Consider the following 13,051-nt stretch of genomic DNA (forward strand, 5'->3'; position numbering starts at 1 on the left):
AATAAATAATGCACTATTATGCACAAGTGCACACTCTCTCCCACACACACTAACAATAAATTCACACTACACAGTGGACATTTACAGCATCAGGTGTTGTCCAACTCCGAATTTTGTGAACTTTGGAGGCGTTGTATTTGTTTCCTCAGATGTAGGATTTCTTCCTCTTGTTCTTCTACTTTTTTCTGTAAACCATAGATCATCTGGACAAAAAACAAACAAACAAACAGCATTTTACTACAAAGGCCTAAACATTTCATTATAGAACTGGTTTTCCAAAAATCTTCGCAGTTATCTACATTGTCATTATTTTACAGTGACAGTACTCTTCTACTTTTGATCCTGCATTCAAAGGAGTTTGGTAAAAAAAAAATACACCTCTAGAGCAGTGGTTGTCAAACTCTTTTCACCAAGTAACATCTCAGAAAACACTTGACTCTCTAAGTACCACCATGACGACCAATATTAAAATAGAGTAGCATTGTAGGCCTAAGTATTCATTAAAAACAAGCAGAGGTTTTATTCAAAAAATTTGGCCACTGTGACATTACACACATTTAGAAAACAGTAACACTTTGTTTGAATATAGAAAAATAAAGCACTGTACTTAAATAATGAATTAAATGAAATTAATTGCATATACAATATTTAATTAAGTGATTATTTGGCGTACCACGAGTGGTACACATACCACAGTTTGAGAATCATGCCCTAGCGTGTTTCCTCTGCTATTATTATTCTGACAAATACACCACATTGTGGCAATGTTATTAAACCCCATTACCTCAAAGCTATACCCCATATGTGGAAATGATATGAAAATTCTCACACGGATCAATGTGCTCAAACAAAATAACCCACTATGACTTTAGGGTGTTTAGCCAAATCAAAACGGAATTTGGTACAGACTTTTAGGGAACAGACACAAATATATTGACCATTTGTCATGCACTATAGATGTCCTCATAGTTTTATGAGCATTAGAGTAGTGATTTGCTTGCATGTTTTCCAAAGCATTTTGAGCACAACCTATAGGGACGCCAAAAATTAGGACGCCTGATGGACCACATGAAGTGTGCGATAAAACGGTCATAAAAAGATGAGCTGAAGCGGGCAGAGGAGCACTTCCTCAAGTGTGCAGCCCAGTCTTTGACTAGCAAGAGTCATGACCAGCGACAGTGCTATATATAGAGTATACACAATGCAGGCATTCTTCCGTCATTTGGTAACATTTTGCTTTCCTGGTAAAAATCTCAATCAGGGTTGTCAAAAGAAAATTGATAAACCAAAAATAAAACATGCAGACATGGTAAAATAGAGCAGAAATGCATAATGTACGAGAAAGCGCGAACATGTTGATAATAATAACTTCTAGTAACACACATACTTTTCTTTAAATATATGTTAACATTCTTTTTTAGCCTTTTTTAAATTACAAATATCAAAGTGGGGCCCAGCATTCTGTATGCGGCCCTCTGAGGAAAAGGTTTGAACAACTCTGACATAAACGGACAAAGATAATTAAGTAAATAGGACAAAAGCAGTGAGCTGGAATTGTTCATATACAGGCTGAAACTAATAATGCTGCACTTCAACCAATAAGGAACTTGCGTATACTTAAAATAGTAATTCACACTGTTCAAACTTTAACAGACTGGTAATCCATATTGTTACTACTCCCCATAGCCTTAAAGCTGGGGTACTTGAATCTTGTGTCACCAGGCAGAATTCAAACTGTAAATCCCACTCCCACTCTGCGCACCTCGCTGATAGTCCCTTAGTCTCCTCCTCTCTCGAAGTGCACAAAATCACACACAAGAGCTGTACATGCACACACATAAGTTGTTGACAGTCTGAAGTTGCATCGGAGGATCCCCTAGTTTGTATTTTGTTGCAGAAAATAAATCGTCGTCACAGGTACGTGTTTTTTTTTTTACTCAATTATGAAATACTCATTTATGTTGCTAAACTGTAATATCGCCATATGTTATACAAACATTTTACAAAAACCTAAATGTAAAAACCACAAACTGTTTCTGCTTACAGTACACAGAACAGCAATAGTGTGACTATCGGTAACACACGTCGCCACGCAAAAGGATACACACAAAATATAAGAAAATGGAACATTAGATTACCCGTCTAGGAGGAAAACAGACACTTTTGTGACCAAAGTTAGTCCAAGATTGGCCCGCAATGCCCTCCACCATGAATACGCTGGACCAATGTTTATTCAAGTATTCAAGCTCTTCTTTGGTTTGTCTTTGTTTTATTCCTCTCATTTCCTCTTTTTGGGGTTTTTATCAGTATTTTAGGTTTTAAAGAATATAAATGAGGTACCCGAGCTTTAAAAACTTTGTAACACACAGTTATAATCTGTAAATAATGTAATATTTTTGGTGTGCAATACTACTGTTACTATAGTGTTATTTTTCATTTTCTTTCTCTGCCTACTTTGATGACTTTTTAACTCTTTGATTCCATTTTTGTATAAAGTCACTTTTATTAAGTGTCTTGTGTCTTTGTTGTCCTGTTTGTGATGTATGTCATTTTGACACTGCAACCGTGGAATTTGTAATATAAAGTCTATTGACCCTTCCCAAAGAGAAACATTGTAAATTATGACACAGGGTATCATAACAACTGTGCTGAACTGGGCTTTTTGGTTTGTGGTCATTGTCTTTACATTCTATTTGCACTACATAATCACAAATAATTATATTATATATATTATCAATTATTAATAATCTGTGCTATTTTAACCTACACTATTTATATCACATTATATTCAAATGAATATGTACTGTACATACTATTGCTCTTATGGTATTCATTGGGCTAAATCTGGGACCTTGGGTGCTAAATTTCGAGCCAACTCATTTGTATTACAATATTGTACCTTGAATTTTTGAATATTTATCAACTTTTTATACAATAATTGTATTTATCTAAGACTTACCTGCCATTAAAATCTGCAGTGTTTGTTTTTTAAATCAATACAAGCTGTTTATACAAAAAGTTATTTGACCGGTTATTTTTAAACATGTATTTCGTACAAAAAATAAACTGAACTGCGACCCTATTACAATAGTGTGCACCAAACCGTGAAGAGGCAGTACAGTTACCCTCCTACAATACAGTATGTATTTTACATTACTATAGCTATGAAATATATATATTTTCATCCCTACATACCACATCTTTATTGGAGAAGAGTTCACTCTGTAGAAGCTGGCTGGCCGTGGGCCGTATGCTGGGATCTTTGCTAGTCAGCTCCAAGATGTATTTGGCAAGAACTGGCCATTGGTTGCAGAAGGAATCTGGGAATTTTCCCTCTCTCAAGTCCCCAAGAGTCCGGACTCGCTCCATCTCCGTTCCAAAGGGCTGGAAAAGCTCAAGAGCAAGCACCCCAATGCTGTACATGTCCGACTGAGAAATAGAAGAGAGTATTGCGCAAAGAAAAAATGATAAAACAAGCTATAGTTGGCTACATCTAGAATAAATACCTTTGAATCATAATGAGAACTCTTCAGTTGTTCTGGCGATGCGTAAACTAAAGTACCAACACCTGTGGTATGTGGAGACTCTGAAAAAGTACATTGCAAACAAGACAATAATGAAACAAACAAGCTATGTTGGGGATGAATATAGCAAAAAATGTGGCAGTACCAATGTTGGGAAAGGTGGCACTTTCATGGCTATCTAGTAGTAAACCACTGCATGCCAAACCAAAGTCGCCAATACGAACATGACATTCATGACCATTGAGGAATATGTTCCTTGGCTGTAAAGAAAAAAAAACAATTAATTTCATATTAGGGCTGCACGATAATCACATTTTAGTCACAATCATGATATTGGCTGGTGATATTAACGTTTAAAAAACAGGCTCCGCTGCATATCAAATCAAGCACTTTTACAACTGCGGCTCAGGCCAAAGGCCATTGTGTATTTGCACAAAGTTCCATGACCACTACGACCACTTTGCCGGCCAGAATTAAAATACTTTTCCCAGGCTGCTACAGCTGGTCGCCTCGTTTCACTTCCGTGGAGTCTTGCGCGTGCATTAAAGACTGCACCGCTGTTATCAAACAGCGAAAGGTGTGGACGGTTGCACAACACTCTGTTTTGCACTAGCAGGACTAACGTTTAGCCACCACGCTAAATAGAGTCTGCAGACACTTCTGTCGAGTACCAACACTGGCGAGATATGCTCTCCATTGGAATTCCTGCACCCCCTGCATCTGCATCTGTGTATGCATCCCGTGAATGCAGAATGGTAATTGCGCATAGAAGGACTCTCTTAATCGTTACACTAAATAACGCTACATTTTTCGATTTTCTCATTTAAGATACATGTTTCCCACAACAAATGATCAAATGTATAATTAGATTAAGCGGGGGTGTCCAATTGATGACTGTGGGCCACCTTTGGAACATGGCTGGGTTTTCTTTTAATGGCTCTGAAAATCATACAAATGTATAGATAAAATTAAAGTCATCTAAATGAGAAAATATTAAATGTTAATATTAATAATTAAAAAAGATGAGTCTTTAAATATAAGGATTACATATAATTAGCACTTTTATTAGACTATTTCATTAGAAATTACGTAACATCATGCTAATCACTGCCCACCCCACCTCCAGCCAAGCCATCTCCAGGACCCCATTTCCGCATGTAGATTGCAGACCTGTGGGAAACACTATGTTTTACCTAACCTAATGAATAATTGTGATTAATAAACATGATTTCAATATTGATAAAAAATAACCGTTATCATTATTTCGGCCATAATCGTGCAGCCATACATTATATGCCACTTTCCTTTACACCATGAATGGTACCTTCAGGTCTCTGTGCATGATTCCTTGGGAGTGAATATACTCCACCCCTTCAAGTATCTTTCTTAGCAGACTGAATGTGTGCTCAGCATCCACACATCCATAAGGACCTATAAAGTGGATTTTTAGACAATTTGCAGCTGTGATGTATTTTGTACTTCACACAATGAATACTGTACCTCTTAATGCCTGATCCTCTTTGGGCTTGCAATTCCTCTCAGTCATCCAGTCCTTGAGTGAGCGTTCACATAGCTGCATTTGGATGTAGAGCATCAGATGGAAGTGGACCTACAAAATCATAACCATACTGTACGGTAACTAATATTCACATCATGAAACGACACAATGGAAGCAGACCTACCTCTTTAGAGGGCCTTGCTGTGCATTGGTCATCCCACTGCTCACACTCCTTTTCAACACAAGAGTTGTTGGTCAGCTCAGGGTTGCGCCTGCTTGATGACTCCTCCAACATTCCCAAAGTGTCCCAACCTACAGCGGGACACTTGGAGGTTTTAAGAGGAGCTCGCTGTCCCAGGAAGACGCAGGGCACGTAGTTCTCGGGGATACGTCGCATTGTGTTCGGACACACCCCCTGAGCCGTCTCCTGCGTCACCACCAAGTCTTTGACAGGTGAGCCACCACTTGGAGGCACCGGCGCGCTTGAAGCGGCATCAGCCTGTGGTTGGCTAAGGCTTTGGAAAACTACGGAGAAGCTTGAGCTGCTACCATCTGGGTCCTCATCAGAGCTGTGGCTAAAAGATAAATAAAGTCCGTTATACTCAATATTTGCTTGTTGAGAGTGCTAAATTGATCTTTTGGGTATTAGAGAAGAGCCTGCTTATGTCAACCAAGTCATGAGTAAGTCACTGTATTCTATTAAAAAGGTGTCTGCTTAAGGTACCAGTAAAATTGAAAAACAAGTTGTCTCCATATTGAAGCTATTATCAAATATATCTAATTTATAACACTGAAAGACACCATTTGCGAGTAAATACATACAGTATAATCAAAATAGTATTAATATCAGAGATTCCCGAGCCATTTTGAAAGATAATGAGCAAGCCAGTCATGTGTGCCGTGATGTACAAGTGGGAACCACAAATGCTTTCCCCATTAATAACAATGCTAATCATGCAGACTTTGAGAGCCAACAACAATTACTTTGGGGAAAAATTGTCAGCCAGAACCTTATATTTTTTAGCCTGAATATAGGGAGGGTGAGCTTAAAGGGGTTAAAATTAAAAGTTGCTGCCTGTTTTTGGTTGTTGTGTCTTTGTCTCCTTCACCAGGTATAAATTTAATGTCATTTAGATTTATGGCTAAATCCTCGTATTATCCAGATGAGAAGCATGATTTATAATAGAGAATCATTTTGACGAGTCGAAATGTGATGCAGCAGCAGATCACCAGCCGGCTCACAGTACAGCAGCATAAGCTGCTATTAGTTAGCGCTTTGATATCAATGCGCCGCTAAAAAATAGTTTGTCTGCGTTAATAACAATATTGCTAATATTTGGTTGATATTCAGGTTACAATATGTAAATAGAATATTGTTGGCAGGTTTTGGATGGTTATTTAGAGGGCTTTGTGTGCGGAATAGAGAGCCCCCATTGACTCAATCGTTAGCAGAGTTTTTATTCATTTATTTACAACTTAGAATGCCTAAAAAATATATGTATTCATGTTTTACATAGGGATAGTGAATGATAGATAGCACATCGCTTTCTAATTTTACATATTTCCAGTATGACTGATGTGCTGATATGGTCTGAGTGCAGAAGCGTTTCCATCATGATGTCATCCCACCCCGAATCTACGGAAATTGTGGCACTTTGATGTTGGGACAGTATTTTCACATACTTTGCAGATTAGAAATACAATCGGATATGGTTTAATAAATACATCCATCCATCCATCCAAAATCTACTGCTTATTCCCAATGAAACACAATTTAGCATATAAAGTCAACTTGTTTTCCATTCTACTGGTACTTTAAGTCAGTGCTTCTCATTTAGTTTTATTATGCTGCCCATAGGAAAAAGAAAACATTATCTCCACCGCAACTACAAATAGTATAATTTGTCCATATAATTGTTAGAAGTACACCTCTGCATAATGTTGTATCCGCATTAACATTAATGAAAAACAACACACCTGTCTTTCCATGTCTTGCACCGTAGTCACAGTGAAGCCAAGCGCTACGTACGCTTCGTCATATTCTTGTACGGCAAATAAAAAGCATGTTCGTCGAGGTCACATGCGACCACTGGAATCGCACTGGGATCGTCCAGGGGGGCACACCACACTATTTGAGAAGGACTGGCTTAAGTAGAAGATTTTTTCTACATCATTTGATACCCAAAGGGATCATTTGTATTAAAAAAATGCTCGGTTTATGTTGATGCGTCATATTGTCAACTTACTGGTTATCGCGAATCAGCTTGAAAAGACAACATAACTACTCAGGAGGTGAATCTTACAACAACTTACAATTTGATTTTGATTCTTTGGGTAACGTTTTGATTCAAAATCGATTCACAATTCAACACGATTCTCAATTCAAACTGATTCTCACATTATATTATTTGATATCAATAATATAATAAACAGGTTAGTAAAGCTCCTCTTAGCGGGGAGATGGCCTAGAAAACGTATTTTTAAAAATTGATTCATGAAAAAAGTTTTTTTTATTTTTTTAAGCGATTTTTGAAAATTATGAATCATTTTTAGAAATGCAATAAATAAGAGTTGTGATTTGGATGTGAATCAAATTTTTTAAACACCCCTAATAACTAATAAAGGGGAACTGCACGTTTGAATTTTGCCTATCGTTCACAATCATTATGAAAGACATGACGACGGATGGATTTTTTTTAATGCATTCTAAATATCAAATGTAAATAAAAGGCTGCTTACAGCAGAGCCAATGGGAGCTCCACTATTTCGTCAAAAAAATCCAATAAATAACTATTCAAAAAGCGCCAACAATACTCCATTTACATTTTATGACTTGCGTATTAACCAAGTATTAATGATATTGTTATTATAAGCACTAACGTAGACAAACTATTTATAGCGGTACCGTGATCACACGCTTGTGTGCCTATGTTTACATCATCGAGTGGTCTGCTGCTTCGCTGCTTCATTGCTCCCTTTAAGTTTATTGTAGATCATAAATCATGCATCTCACCTGCACAGAAGAAGTCTGAGTAGGTAATCCGACAAGTTGGTACACTTTGACAGCCATTTAAAACCCAAAACTGGAGAGGACGACACCGAAAAGACGCTTGGTGCTACCGCCCCTTTTCTTTGTGAGGATTGTAAGTCATTCTTCACCTAAATGGGAATATATGAACATCCCAACAGTCAGCCTCCGAATGACAGCAGACATTGCACAGTAAGTGATGTTTTTTTATGTTTGTTGGCTCTCATGATGTCTGCAGTGAGTAATAATCAGTGATGAAAAAAAAAAAGAAGCAAACATTGTGATGCGTTTTTTAAATTAATGCTCTGCATATGCTTAATTATCAAAATATGTCAATATTAAATGTTATTATAAATGTACCCGTACTTATATCATTTATATAAACCCTCAATGGAGATGTTTGGATGTTTTTTAAGGGCTTTGTAGGCAGAATTGTGCGGCTCCAATAGGCTCCATTGTAAGCGGGCTTTTGATCGCATTTATTTAATATTTACAATGCAAAAAAAACAAAAAAACATCCGTCGTCAATGTTTTTCATAATGATTGTGAACGATAGGCAAAATTCCAAAAAAGTCTAGTTCCCCTTAAAACACTCAACATTAAAACGTGAACAGTGACTTCCTGTTTGGTGCTAAGTAATATTCAAAATTAAAGCATGGCAGTATTAACTTGGATTGTACCACAGCAACCAACAAAATGTACCCAATACTTTTTTTTAGATTCTTAATAACCGGAAAAAAATGCTCTATTTTAGCCAATCTGAAGAGAGTCAACATAAACAGGTTCCACTGTATATGACGACAATAAAGCTTGGTATAAATACTTTTGGCCTTACAGGTCAAGTGAAGCCACTTCAGGAAGGAGGGTCTCTGCATCTGCAGGGGAGACATTTTACAATGTGACATTAAAAAAACATTACCATTGACTACAATATCATTAAAGATGTGCCATCATACTGACAGATGTTCGTTAAAAAGTATGTGATCGCCACTGCCGATTAATGTCTTTTGATGGCGATCACAAACACTTATCTTCTGACTGACACTGTATTTGGTTTTGGTCCCCCGGCTGTCAAGTGGTTAGCAGCTATTTATGTGTCTCCATACACAGTGTGGAGATGCTCCCCAAAGCTAATAATAATCACCCAAATTATGGCAGATAAACTGTGTTTTTTACTATCTCAAGTATCACCGGAGGACAAGGCTAATAAACATGTTACACACCAAGAGAGTAAGCAAGGAGAAAGCACGCTAATAGCTCAGCTAACAGCTAAGCCAGTTTCAAACAACACCAAGAAATAAGTGCTTAGTAAACTTTAAGAAGTGCAGATGGAACTGCGTTGCAGCAAAAAGCAGTTAACTGAGAATTAACAATAACATTAATTAGTGTTGGTGTGTCAGCATTGTCACAGTCAGTACACGACAGGGAAGAGGGGGGCAGATCAATCTATGAATTGGTGGTGTTGATACCAAAGGTAGTATCAGTTATGATCGAAGTGATTAGGTTCATATATTTATTTTCCTCAAAATAATTGTGTTGTTTTTGTTCAGGTTTAAAAACTCTGAATAATTCTATGGATACAATAAGACTTTGAAGGCAAAAGCAAAATAATTCAAAAGAGTCGTAGCTGTTTTGTTTAGCTATCGTGTACAACTGACTTTGTTTTGCTCGAACAATTGTATGTAATAAAAAGGGAATAAGGAAGTAGTTTTACATTGTGTTGATATTCTTAAACTGTCAATAGCACTCACCATAAATACATTATTAAAAAATACAGTTAATTCATGTAATTGGTATTTTTATCAGTCAATCTCAATCATGGATGATCGGTATTGGAATCGGCGGCATAAAACCCAGATCGGAACATCCCTAAATATTATAAACAAAAAAAATAGTAGCAGTGTACTCACATGCTGCGGGTTGCACATGCTCCATCCAAGCTGTGTGATAGCCGACGACACTGACATGCTGCAAGCTTGACAACACTTTCACTTCCCTCAAGACCTTGATTACCAGCAACCATAAAACAGTTTCAGTGTCAGCTAATATATATATATATTTACATTTAGCAACCAAAATGACAATTTACCCTCAGGCAATCTTCCTTTGAGACTTTTTTAATGAGTATCTTTTTCACGGCGTAAAGCTGCCCATCCAGTTTGTTCACCACCTTAATGTCACAGGAAACAAAAATGTGCTGACTAACTAAACTTTCTCCCTTAATTGAGTCAAAGTAATCGTACGCCAGAACAGCGAGCAACATAAAGGAGTTACCTTATAAACATTTCCATAGGAACCTTTTCCAATTCTACCAATTTCTTCAAACTCGCTCAGGTAACGTGACGTCTGTGCTTGAAACAGTCCTTCCTTCGGCCTGTGGGCGGGCAAATATCAACATCACGTATTCAGTACCTGAAACTAATTTACCAGATTTGCCAATTGCATGGCAGAAACGATCCGTATGAACGTGCGAGAGAGCAGATGACAGCTAATAATTGCTTAAGAGTAAAATTTACCTTCCAGTAGGATTGTGTGTGCCGATGCTAAGACATTGTTGTTCCTGTAGAACAAGGCAAGAACACGAAGAATAATCAAAATGTAAAAAATGGCGACTACAAATAATGTTAGAAATGCATGGGAATAGACAACCACAAATCATCCCACAAAGCACCATCCAAATGTTAATAATAATGTACTGCCCATGTATCACAAAAGTCAACTGGTTTCAAATTATAGGCCAAACGTCAATAAAAAAAAAATGTAATACCTTTATCAAAATTTAAAGAAAAAAATAGGGCCAACAGTGAGAAGTAGAGTTACAAACACAAAATATATGAACATAGTCCAAATAAAACTGACCTACATACATCTCACTGTGAGAAGGTCTATAGAAGATACAATGTGAAGTTTTCCACACATTATTATAGAAATATAAAATGACAAAATATACGACCACATGCATAAATTGATTTTAATCAAAAATAATTCTATAAAGGTCGAAAATTATAGGTCGATAAAATATTCCATTATGGGGGCAATTAGCTTCATAATTTAGTGTAATTGCAGCCAGTGTACCCTGCGTGGCTAATATTTAAATATAATATGGCAATCTTGAATCCTACTAGACACTAACTGCAATAACGGTGCAACACAAACAGCAACTTGCGTTAAGCAAGCTAAAGTGTTAACACATTAAGTGATTAAAACCTGATTTTGAAGTGAGTACTTTGTGCGGCTCAGCCTCAACCAAATTCTCCCTCAAATGGCCCCCAATAAAACAGAGTTCCATTACCTGTGGGTACAGTGAGGAGTTAGCAGTTTGTAGCAGCTCAGTGAAGGCCCGGTTGTGTTGAAGTCTGACAGTGCTGAACTCGTCGCTTATGGCCAAAGGGGAGAGAAGGTTCATAGAAGCTAAGCGCTGGCCAATTACTAACAGGGGGGAAATAAAACAAGTTGTGGTGGAATTTCAGTAAAAAAAACATATAAGGCAGGGTGTACACTGGATCCATTGCAGTATATGTACCTTTAAACAACAACCGAGAGCGAGCTGGATTACTCTCGTAGAGGAAGCACAGGTGCTCCAGGAGAGAACCCAGGAGAAGATGGTTGGGGATCGCCGCGGCAAACTCTTGGACAGACGGGTAGCGTCTGCCCGCCATCAACACTTCATGGTTATTGCCTGTATCAGAAGCTGGACATGCAGGGAAAATTGACTGCTGAAAATTATACAAATACGACATGGAACACAGACAGTTTGACCCATCAATTTCTTGTGAAAAATACACAAGATGTTTTTTTTCGCACAATTGGAATTGTCTTACCTTCTTCAATGACTTTTGCTATTATTTCAATGATTCGTTTTTCTCCTTTATCCATTATCATTAACAGCAGGACTATACTGTTGGATTTTAGGGCAAAAATGCTCATCTTGTTTATACATAAGGGGGGGGGGCGTGCACATCAGCCATGCTTATCTTGAGGGGCCAGTGCACACCAAACCTCCACCTACTCATGTCATCAAAGAGAGTTCTACAATCTTCTCTACCCTTCTTTCATCTGAAATTACAACATTCCAGTATTAAGCCTGGCAAATTATATTTTTGAAATACAATTTAACATTATTGCATGGACAGTTACGAAAACATGTTAGCATCTTACTAGAAAGAACAGAAATATTGAGGTTGGGTGTACCTTTAGCTATTATGCAAAAAAACATCATATTTACATGTTGTACTCAATATCAATGGCAGCACTAAGAAATGATGTAAAAAATCAGGTATATAAATAGTCAAGGGGCGCCTATAGGGCACTACACTACAGCCTTAATTACACGCCATTCACTGTATTAAGCCAGAAGCACCAAGCTAATACTGGATAGCCAGTTTACTTCTTACATAAGACAGGCATTAAGGAGAAAATCAGCTTACTGTCAAACTCCACCTCATCGTCCTCTTTGCTTGCCAGACTAGTCAGACTATTGTCATTGTTCCTGATGGATTTAAGGAGACCGTTTCGGGAAACAAGAAGCTTGTTACTGCTGCTAGAACTTTCCTCCGATTGCAAAAGCCTGTTGGCGGACTTTAAACTGTACATTTTAATACTCGTTATCCAAATTAACACGAGTAACAAACAAAGATCATTTCACACCGATGTATTCCAAAAGTTAGTAAAAATATTCCATCACAGGTGCCGTGGAAAACTCTTAGGAGTTGCCATGCGAGTAGCAATTTGGGCGGTCGGCCATCTTTGGTCAGGTCTTTTAGGACCGTCTGACAACACAAACATGAAAGCAAATGGAATTTGTTGCCAGAAGGCGAAACCATCAACGTAGATACATAAAGTTTTAAATCATATTCCTATTTAATTCAATATAACTAATGTTAAAGAAAAGTGGCAGCTCCAAAAGTTTTTTTTTTCGTTCAACATAATATTGACATTTGTGCACGTACCCTAAAACCGCATTAGGTCATCATGATGTTGAAACTTTGCATGATGAGCAAT

The 13,051-nt window shown here is 37.5% G+C and overlaps 1 protein-coding gene across 1 annotated transcript; it reads right to left on the reverse strand.

Moving 5' to 3' along the window:
- Nucleotides 1-57: 57 nt before the first annotated feature.
- eif2ak1 (eukaryotic translation initiation factor 2-alpha kinase 1) lies at nucleotides 58-12,805 on the reverse strand. The gene is made up of 15 exons (XM_061967465.1): nucleotides 12,478-12,805; nucleotides 11,574-11,741; nucleotides 11,343-11,479; nucleotides 10,567-10,610; nucleotides 10,325-10,424; nucleotides 10,140-10,220; nucleotides 9,961-10,054; nucleotides 8,886-8,925; nucleotides 5,207-5,597; nucleotides 5,025-5,133; nucleotides 4,849-4,955; nucleotides 3,670-3,784; nucleotides 3,507-3,586; nucleotides 3,196-3,429; nucleotides 58-203 (listed from the first exon to the last, which is right to left on the reverse strand). The coding sequence occupies exons 1-15, from the start codon at nucleotides 12,641-12,643 to the stop codon at nucleotides 90-92; spliced, it is 1,980 nt and encodes a 659-aa protein (XP_061823449.1). The 5' UTR covers nucleotides 12,644-12,805; the 3' UTR covers nucleotides 58-89.
- Nucleotides 12,806-13,051: the final 246 nt, after the last annotated feature.

Source organism: Nerophis lumbriciformis, linkage group LG11 (genome assembly GCF_033978685.3).
Source record: "Nerophis lumbriciformis linkage group LG11, RoL_Nlum_v2.1, whole genome shotgun sequence".
Lineage (NCBI taxonomy): Eukaryota > Metazoa > Chordata > Actinopteri > Syngnathiformes > Syngnathidae > Nerophis > Nerophis lumbriciformis.

Coding starts and splice junctions, on each gene's coding strand:
- eif2ak1 (XM_061967465.1), bottom strand. CDS start 12,643: ATGTACAGTTTAAAGTCCGCCAACAGGCTTTTGCAATCGGAGGAAAGT. Junction 10,055..10,139: donor CAAAGGAAGATTGCCTGAGG/GTAAATTGTCAT, acceptor CTGGTAATCAAG/GTCTTGAGGGAAGTGAAAGT. Junction 204..3,195: donor TCTTCTCCAATAAAGATGTG/GTATGTAGGGAT, acceptor TTTTTTGTCCAG/ATGATCTATGGTTTACAGAA.